Genomic DNA, 10,126 nt, shown 5'->3' with positions numbered 1-10,126 from the left:
CAATTAAAATAACAGTGAAAGCCTCATTTGAAAACACTACCTTGGGTTTGGAACTATGCTAAATAAGTACATACGATACATTTACATGTATACTAAGGAGACCTATTAATATTTGCACAAGACAGAACATTTGAGAGTACGAAAGTATTGGTACAAAAGGTTATTGATGCAGTCATTTATAAAAGTAGAAGCCTCAGCCAAAGACAGCTCCAGCGTTATTGTTTTATGATTTATTTCATAGTAGCAGTTGTAAGAAAGAAAGTGAAACACAAAGATGCTTATTTCAACCAAAAAAAGAAATCAAATGGTTTCACCACGTATACTTTAGCAAACATAAATGACTCCTGAGTGACAACAAAACAAGAACCCCGAAGCAAGTGTGCTTATGTGAAAGTGGGAGGGAGAGAAATACTTTCAAATGTGCAATAAATAAAACCAACAACATTTTTCACAAAAATAGTTTTATTTTATCAAAAGCCCAGCATCATCATTCTCACAAAACAGAAGTTACGGAGTGATAGGTAACACATTCAGGTGTCCCCGTCTAAAGGATCAGTCCATACCATAAAACCATTTGAATTTTCACAATTTGTTATGCCTTATATAAAAATAATTCCACCATCCTATTTCATTTTAATGTTAACTACTCATCATAATTTGTTTCCATATCTCAAGTATTTTTTATAGCACACGAGGTGTTCAGTACAGTAAAACGCACACTTTTTTTCCCTTCACATAGAAGTAAAGCAATAACTTACTTCAAAAGTGCTTTCATAAGTCTTTCCCATACAAGATGAGCAGTAGTATAATAATGCAATAACTACATAGAGATAATCGGAAGTGATCCATTTCACTATTCTAATATATGGATCTGCCTCTAAGGATTCTAAATTTTCACATCTCCACTATGTTGAGCAGGTAATATTTGCCTGGGGGAAAATCCAATTAATTGTTCATAATCACTTTTGAATATTGGTGAACTTTGCACTTAGGAGATGTGACAGGAAATAAAAAGATGCTCAGTTCTTTTCCATGGCTGTGTAGGGCTTATTTAATGAAACAGAATTAACTTTCAACACTTCATTTTCTACCGTTGATGAATCACACTTTGTCGATGCAGACTGTATTAGTTTCTTTCTCGCTCTCAGATTACAGACCTAAAACTGCTGTGTTAGGCTTCCGAAACAAAGAAATCTACTAAATTCTACTACTGAAAGTAGTAAAGGCTGCTACATTGGCATTTGATCAGAATGCAAAGCTAAAGATTTCAAAACTTAAGTCAGTAAACAACTTCTTTTTGTATCAGTCTCACTGGATTTACAAGCCACTATTCTTCATATACCACTCAGGTACTTTCATTATTAGTATTACTTCTTTAAAAGAATCAGGGCATACAATCACTACTAGACAAAGACTTACCAGGAACTCATGACGTGCCTGAAGAACGCATACAATTTCCATAAACCCAATCACGGTGGCAAAACAGAAAAACAGCTCTAACTGTGAGTGTGCAGGCATTGAAAGAAAAATATAGAACTCAATATATCATCTGTCGTTGCAATATAGGCTTTCCAGTCTACAGTCAGCTGAGCCATCCTGTAGTGCTGTGTCAGATAAAGCGGTGTTTTTAATACCACTGACAAATGAAGTGGTATTAAAAAGAATTGGAGAGCACCTGCAGATAGAAATGATTTAACTAAGGCACTGGAAGTTTAGAACCAGACTAATCCTTTACTTTCTAGTAAACACAGCATTTCCAAACGTGGACTATTAAGAGAATAAAAACACTCCAGATTTCTGTCTACTGAACAAGATTTAGTTATGGCTTACACACAAAGGATTCTGTGTTTGGCATGATTCAATCTATGTTAGATAGTGTGAATTTACATGTGCTTCAGAAGGATTACACAAGCTTATTAACAATGCAAGGTGTAAGAATTTTCTGCATTATCAACTCGGCTCTACTACACACAGAAGATCTTTCATGGAGCAATCATCTGAAGTAATCCATTCCTACTATCTGCATCACCAAGGATCTTCTTCTGCCTACAAGGAATAAAAGCAAAATAGTATGTGTGCTTGTTGACTGTGCTAAAATGTATCTGACAACATATATAGTACATATATTTTGTATCTATTTATTATTTATATATTATACTTCACTATCGTGATAGAAGATTGAAAAGCAATGTACTATTGCTACAAACCCATCGATAGAGCTTCATAAATGCCTAATAGTCTATGTTTAACTATTAGTCCAAAAGCTAACCTGCCCTGCAATTAATCCAAATAAAGGATAGTGACTGTGCTTACTCTGCAGGAGTCCTTCTCCCAAGAAACTTCTCTTAAACTGAAGTGCAGTTATCCATAGAGTTAATTATAGATACTATGCTTGCTAACTTTAAGTAGGTGGGTCCACTACTCAGACATATCTTACGATCTGAGGTGCTACATCCAGTAGACTACTAAAAGAAATAAGACAAATGTATATTAAAAAAAGCAGAGATGAGGAACACACGCTGTTAATAAGAAGTGTTACAGCTTCCAAATAGAGTGAGTTAAGTATAGTGAGTTAAGTACTTACTAAGGCTTGACATTGTAATATTCTTCCGGTGTCACAATTTTCAGTCCACCAAAGTAGTCTAGAACCCAAATATTGGTGATGTTGAATTTGGCAAAGAACCAATTGTGATCCTTAGGCCAACCTTCCATCTCAGGGTGCCGAGTGAATAATGCCTTTTTCGCCAAGGCTGCTTCTGAATCATTCACCTGAACGACAGCCAGCAAAATGGTAAGATAGAGTCACAAGGAAGACAAATATTATCTAAAACACAATTCTGTCTACAGAGTGCTCTTCTTCATTTAGCCATATTTTGCCCCAAAGTGCTCATTACTGTGACAGAGTCTACTTATCTTCAGGATGGTGTACAACTGTACACGAGACAGGCAAACGCTCAAGGGGAGTTGCTTTCAATACTAAATCAAAAGGGTGCTTTAAAGTAAGCAAGAGCATGAAAGTATTTCATTGACATGAGATTAAGTCTTTCTTCTGTTCTCTAGGGAAAGATGCAGGCTGACAGCTTTGAAAAACATATTGATTCTACTCTGGTATAAAGACTACAACCAGCCCGACACTGATCTTTCTAAAGACAACTGGATAAAACAACAACCTATGTTGTAGACAAAGAAGAACTTTATTTTAGAAATGAAAATTATCCAAATCCAAAGATATTTGTTAAAGGATCCTGAATGGATACTTAAAGCTCTTACTAGAGAGCCAGTGAATAAATGCAGAATAATGAGGTACAAAGCTTTGCTTTTGGTTATTAAAAGACGGTGGAATGATTTTGGTATGAACCAAGGCTGGAAAGTGTTTTGCATTCGATCCTAGTAGTGATAGATTCATAACGATAAATAAATCATCAAATTAGTTATGATTCTTCAAATCATTGAGCAGCAACAACATATGCCACGATCCTGGATGTTATTTGGAACAACAATAAATCACAAAACAGAGAAGTATTCCTGCTGCCTTATGAGAAGGCAATGTTTTAGGTGTAATTTCACCTCTTCTGCTCCTGCTCGCTCAGGGACACCCACAAACCAGACAGTGCTCAGATGCATTCAAGCACACACACGTATATATTCATACCTTGAAATAACAAAGTGTACAAGAGAAGGGAAGCTGAAACATGCGACTACTTAATGTGCAAATGTTTAAAGGGTCGAACCAACAAGAGTCCTAAATACGGTACAAAAGCATTTGGAATAAATGGTACTGGAATTAAAATAGCTCCAGTACTGATGACAAACCTCGGGAAGGCAATTAAAAGATTGCTGGCATGTAATGTAATCTGAGGTATGAAAACACCAAATATAAATTCAGGCTATCACATAAAAGACACCAGTGATTAGTCCTTATCCTCACCAATTATCCTTAATAATGGGGTTAAGATCTTCAGTGAATAACACACACAGTTCTAAATTGCTAACAGGGCAGCAACAGCAGCAGGTGAGACAGTAAGCTTTACCAATGGCTAACACTTGTAGCTTTACAGCTTGGATTAATATGTCCTTCAATAAAGTTTGGGCCACGTGTGTGTCAAAGTGGTTGTGCCACAGCACCTAACTGAGCAAAAGACGTGAGTAAAGCACGAACTTGGACATCTTCATCGTGGACGTTTCAGTTTCCAAACAGATCCAGCGCAAACCTCCCACCGCTTACCTTCACGATGCTCCCACAGAAGATTATGTGGGCACAGAGGGGGTTCTGGGGGTCATATCTGTGCTTCTTGCAGTACGGAGTCTGCGCCAAAGACACGGTTAGGGAGGCGTTCGAGTTGATCTGAAAGGCAGACGGTACGGTAAGAGGTTTGCGTACCTTCGCGAGAAAAACTCACGCGTTTTCAGCTTTCTGAGGAAGTTGCTTAACTGCGAAAAGCTCTGACTCACCGTTACTCAGCACTATCTGCTATCAGATGCCTCCCTCCACGTGACCGCCCTACAGCAGCCCGGCAGACCTATGGCACCAACCCGGCGAAGGAAACTGCCGGCTAACACAGAAATAAGGCTACCTGCACCCCCGGGACGCACAGTTAAGCTATTTTAACGCATCGCAGCCAACAGCCGAGCACCGCTCACCTCCAGGTCCTGCACGGAGATCTCCATGTCGGTCAGATACAAGTAGGGCACGCCGCTGCCGCCTCCGTGCCCCGGGGCGCCGTCGCTGATGGAGAAGATGTTGGCGAACGGGCGGCCGCGCAGCCTTTCTTGCGCGGAGAGCGTGGCCAGCGCTCCCCAGTCGCAGTTGTGCAGCACGAAGCGAGCCATGCGCGCCGCCTCCTCGGGCGGAGGGATGGTCCCGCGGGCCAACACCGCCAGCGCGGCCGCGCACACGAGCGCCAGCAGCACCATAGCACAGCGCAGCACCATGGCGCACCGCTGCACGCAACGACCACACTGTCTATCGCAAGCACCGCAGAGACAGACTGCAACCCGGCCAATCGAAGCCGACCTGCCCGGCACTCAGGCAATGGGAGGTGACGGGAGGCGGGGCTTATCGCGGCTGCCCGAGGTGGTAAACAAGTCTGACTTGTTTCTCACCGTGCGTGCTTCTCATGTGACATCTGTCCCCGAGTGCCTCTTCATATGGCACGTGTGTATCCAGGCACCGGCTGTGGACACGTGAGAAGGATCCGGCTGCCAGGCCAATGAACTGACAGGCCAGTGGGAGTGACACTGTATGCCGGAGAAGCCATTCGTTGGGCTGGACTCAGGCAACCATCTCATCTCGAATGAAAAAATAATCCGCAGATCCATTTATGCACTGTCCTGTAGCTGTGTGCAAGCAGAATAAAACTATGTTCCCTTTAGTATTCCTCTCACTTCCAGGGAGCAGGCAGCGGCATCCCTCTGGGGAAGGGAAAACACTGAGACACCAGAGCCTTCCGCTGCTGCCCTCTCCTGGCAATGCTCCGGAGATACCTGCTCTGTTGTAGCACAGCAATAAGAGCACCCGTGCCGCTGATTTGGAACAAGTTCTATCTCGGTGCAAAGTACTGAAGAGAAAACACGACAAGAAAAGCAGCTCGTATGAGAGAAAAGAAGGCAGCTTGAAAGGATGCTTTTATATAGATAGGGTTATGGGCTACATTTGGAGGAGGTGCAGGAGTGAAATGCTGAGGGTCAGAAATGATCTAGAGTTCCTAATCCGTTTAGCAGAGGATGAGGAGCACAAACTGCAACAAGCTCTGTATAGAGATTTTGCTTGCTGAACTATAGATATTGCTTCCTCTTTTTCCATATATATATATATATATATATATGCAAACACTCTTCTTTTTCACAGAAGTTCTGCCTTCTGAGAACCAGAGGGAAAGGTTCACCTTTTCCCCATTGCAGCTAAAGGGACAGGTGGTAGGACAGGGTTGGGGGGTGAGGATGGATGCATGGCTGATCTTGCTGGGGATCAGAACTGCGTTGTGTGGAGCAAATGGAATGTGGTTGGTGGAGTCAGTATAGGAAAGAAGGGATGTCCTGCAGCCCTCCCTGTGAGCAGCCACCATGGGGTGCTGCTGTCCAGCCCTGCTTACAGTGCTTGCAGAGGCCAGCAAGCACACCTGCTCACAGCCCTCTTAGGGGATTTGGGCTGCTTCCAGTAGGCGTTCATCGCTGAACAGCATTTGTTGACATGATGTGTTGGCTCTCTTCTCTGTGTTGCAGAAAGCAGGATTTATTAGGCTGAGTACTCTCTGCTGTGGGCAATACACACCAACATATAGACTGCCTTGCACACTGCACTGAATGAAGGAAGCTTGTACTGGCCCCCTTATTCTTGGATGTCTGTTGGGTGAATCTGTAGGGTGAAGAATGCACCTAGCTCCTTTTGCTTGCTCTGAAGCGATGTTATCTGAAGTAAATGTCCAGACCTCTTTCACTTCCTCAGCTAGATCGCAGAAAGGAGAAGGATTCTCTCTGTTGTAATGCAGTGTGTCTAGGGGCGTCCAGGATCCTTGCACAACAAATTCAGAAAAGTATTGCTAGCCACCAGTTCCCCTTTTCAACTTATGTTCTTACTTACATCAGCAAAACTGCAAATAAACTGTAAAATCTTATTGTAATTGAGCCAGTTTACTCCTTCCGGGTGTTGGCCAGGTAGTGGAAAAACTGTAATTTTAGTGTAGTTTACATACCGTGGATTGAAGGACGTACTTGGGGGCTGTGTCTCAGGAAGGTATATTTTAGCCAGAAAGTCAGCAAGGTCTCCACCCTGCCCAGTGTTTCATCATTCTCCGGCTGCCCTCTTCATAGCTGCTTTTGCCCTGTGCCAGTTCCACTGAGATAGCATGGTTGTGTGATGGGCTGGGCAAGTTTTCTCTTCAGATGAAGCCTAGCTGGGAGCTGGGCCAGGCTTCCTGTCTAGATCATGCAGTCTCTCCATGAACAGAAACCTTTCTTTGTGCAGATAACGCTTGCGGGCCGTGCAGTCTGGCCCCGAATAGTGCTTGATTTGTGATCCAGGCCAGCTCTCTGCATCCAAATGACAGCAAGAGTGATTAAAGTCGCTCGCCGCTGCATTTAACAGAAGAGACCGACCTCTGAGTCAGCTCTGGCAAAGCTGAAGTGCTCAGTGCTTTGAAGTGCCAGCACTGGGTGCCACATGAGTCCCCCCATGCAAATTGGTTCTAAAAATGTCACTTAGTTATCAACCTGAGGAGACACCAGCCCTTCTGGACAGTGCAGTACAGCTACTGTTAAGAAGCTTCGCACCATACAGAATTTTACTGAACAGGAAAGGTGTTGTGTGCTTGTGCCTAATGCATTTATTTGTTCTTGTCCTCGAAGTTCCCAAATTACATTTAGTTTCTGCCCCTTTTGTCTATATATATTTCAAAAGAGAGGTGAAGTGAGCAGAGCACTGGCCCAGCATTCAGCAAGAAGTCCTTCTGTCTTTTTAACAGCACGGCAATGCAAGCTTTCTCTGTGTGTAACCTGCTAAGGAGCAGAAATGTGCTGTTTTCAGTCAGAAGATCTTGCTGTTGAGACAGAGCTTGGGCTGCCTGCTGAGGAAGCCGGTTAGAGGGCAGATGTGACACTTTCTGTGACGCTGAGATGTGCAGTAGGACTGGCTTGGGAATGACATAGTTGAAAAACATTGTCGTATCCAGCACAGATACCAGAGACTGTGTTAGCGACCCAGTTCTGATGGTAACTTTGTGTTTCGATTAGGTCTTGTTGCATATTAGAGCTAGTAACGGGTGGAGAACCCTTCAGTCTAGAAACAATCCAGCAATGGCTGCTGCTGATAATATCTGTCACATCACTGTATTAATAGAATGCGATGCAGCCATGTCACATAGTACCCCAGTTCAATTTGTTTTCTGTAGTCAAGTGGATCAGCAGTGAAAGCAGAGTGCTCTGAAGAAATTCAAGTGCTGCAAAAGGTGATGCTAGTCTCCTGTACACCACTCGCCTGTCCTAGGTTTCCTGGTGTAAGTGGGAGCGGTGAATCAGTGTGACTCAGAAGATCAGCGTGATCATCTTCCTAAGAGCAGAACCACTGAGGAAAGGTGAAATTCACCCTGTATAATACCATGTCTTTCTAAGTTGGCTCTGTTCAGGGACAAACTTTTGACCAGATCCTGGAGCCTGGCTAATTTGTATAGAATCACTCAAGCACAGCCTGGCAATCAGGAACATCTGAAATGATTCAACCTTTTCAGTTAGTGTCTATCAACTGCTTTTTATGTGACCACTGAGCAACACACACATCCTTACACTCCCTATCCAATGCAGCTCAGTGAGAGTCCCTTATATCTGTGCCCCTTCGTTTTAATCAAGCATCTTTGGTAATGGAACATGCCCATTCACCTCAGCTCCCAGGGGTGTACAATGTGTGGCACGTGAGCCTGTGTGTATGAGCGCGTGGTCACATGTGAGCATGTGTGAGTGTGTTCTCAGATGTGCCTCACTGCAGCTGCAAAATGAGAGCAAAAAAAATATCGATAGTACAAAGCGTTCCAACTGACTTCATTTCCTGCCGATAACTCCCTGAAGAGGAGGGTGAGGCTGAGCGTTTGCAGCATTAGTTTAATGCTGAGAGGCGAGGGCAGGGTTAGCAGGAGCAGATATTTCAGAACGCAGCCAGCAGAATGGTGGGTTCAAAAAGCAAGTTTCCCATAGAAAACGCTGTTCACGTTCACTTCCTGTGAGCTTGCCTTTGTCAGAGGAGTTGATGTATGAACCCAGCCCAAAACAGGATGCTGGCTTTTTGAGTTGATTACTCTTTGAAATGCAAGTTCTTTTTTAATTTTTTACTTTTTTTTTTCTCCCTGTGGCCACCCCATCCCCTTTATTTTTCAGCTGAGAATTAAATTGCTTGAGTGGAATCAGGAAAGGTTGAGACCTCCATTTCAGGAGAGTCAAAAACTCAACGTGGTAACAGCTGCTGGTTAATAATATAAATTCTGAAGAATGATGTGGGTATCACCAACCTACTTTGGACACAGAGATGGACAGAACAGTCTCAGATAATGGTACCGACGGGCATGTTCTAATAAACTCTAAACAAACATTTTAACCAAACGCAGAGATTCAATCTGTCTTGCAGAGAACCACAGCTCCCTCCACCCTCTGCTAATCCACCACCCTCACAAACACACCTTCCTAGATTCAGTGCCCACATTAACGAACCCAAACAAACTAGCTATGGGGACACAAATATCTGAGTCAAAATTTCAGTTGCCCTACAAAACTTTCCTTCTTGAGAGGCCTCTGAAGAAAGAACTGCCACATCTCCACATGTCCTTTCTATTGATTTAGTATCATAGAGATGTCCCTTACTCCATAATTCACTGCCAAAAAGCAAGAGGTCAGCAATTATTATATATGACATTGCTAAGCACGGCAGAACTAGTTATATGACATCTTTTCCAGGCACACCAGGATGAGTGATTGCATATAGCAGGAGCACCAGTCATTTGGTCTGAAGTGAACTTGCTCTTTTGGCCTCACACATATCAAAGAAAAGCTGCAAAACCCACGGGTCCTCAAGCACAGCATTTTCAGTAAAACTTGAATTAATCTGTCTGTTTTAATGTTATTTGTGATGACTGCTGTGTTTTTTATCTCCTGAGAAGAACAGATGTAGAAACTTCTTTTGCACGTACCAACAAATGAATCTTATAGACATCCCAGAAAGTCTGTAAACAGAGATACAGAGGGTCACACTCCGGAATACTTCACATTCATGCTTGCATGTACACATCATGTAAAACAGCTCCTCAGTACGACCTCCCTTAATAACATTTTTCAGAAGGTTCTTGCAGTTAAAGCACGTGGATTGTTTGTAATGTATTTTTTTGGTACTTTTCAGCCCAGAAAGACAAAGAAAGCCTAAAGCAAACCCACACTTTGTGTCTTCCTTTCTGGAGAAAAACACGCGCCCTATTTTTGCGCCTTTCTCTCCTTGCTTGTTCAGGAAGGAAGAATAAACATTAATAAACTGAGTACTGTGTACCATGCTCAGAGCAATGGCATTTGGGAATTCTGCCGGCAGCAAAGATTTACATCATGGCAAGATACTTTGGAGCATAAATAAGTAGAGTGGAGAAGTGTGGGGGGATGT

At 43.0% G+C, this 10,126-nt stretch overlaps 1 protein-coding gene across 2 annotated transcripts; it reads right to left on the bottom strand.

Annotated features, from left to right (window-relative positions):
- Positions 1-211: 211 nt before the first annotated feature.
- CREG1 (cellular repressor of E1A stimulated genes 1) lies at positions 212-5,121 on the bottom strand. Of its 2 annotated transcripts, XM_072338493.1 has the most exons (4): positions 4,642-5,121; positions 4,226-4,345; positions 2,585-2,769; positions 212-2,046 (listed from the first exon to the last, which is right to left on the bottom strand). In XM_072338493.1, coding segments are annotated over exons 1-4 (597 nt in total). In that variant the 5' UTR covers positions 4,933-5,121; the 3' UTR covers positions 212-2,045. The 2 variants fall into 2 exon arrangements, with proteins under 2 accessions (XP_072194594.1, XP_072194602.1); XM_072338501.1 differs by lacking the exon at positions 212-2,046 and having other exon boundaries at positions 2,584-2,769; positions 4,642-5,034.
- Positions 5,122-10,126: the final 5,005 nt, after the last annotated feature.

This window comes from Excalfactoria chinensis, chromosome 1, assembly GCF_039878825.1.
Source record: "Excalfactoria chinensis isolate bCotChi1 chromosome 1, bCotChi1.hap2, whole genome shotgun sequence".
Lineage (NCBI taxonomy): Eukaryota > Metazoa > Chordata > Aves > Galliformes > Phasianidae > Excalfactoria > Excalfactoria chinensis.
Note: the sequence above shows the minus strand (reverse complement) of the source record. Positions and strands in the feature narration are given on the sequence as shown.

Bases quoted from the DNA above. Each gene is read 5' to 3' on its own strand.
- CREG1 (XM_072338493.1), bottom strand. From the start codon at position 4,932: ATGGTGCTGCGCTGTGCTATGGTGCTGCTGGCGCTCGTGTGCGCGGCC. The intron at 4,346-4,641 runs GTGAGCGGTGCT...TCTGCCTTTCAG, and splicing joins TCTCCGTGCAGGACCTGGAG to ATCAACTCGAACGCCTCCCT. The intron at 2,770-4,225 runs GTAAGCGGTGGG...GCTGTCGTTCAG, and splicing joins TCTGTGGGAGCATCGTGAAG to GTGAATGATTCAGAAGCAGC.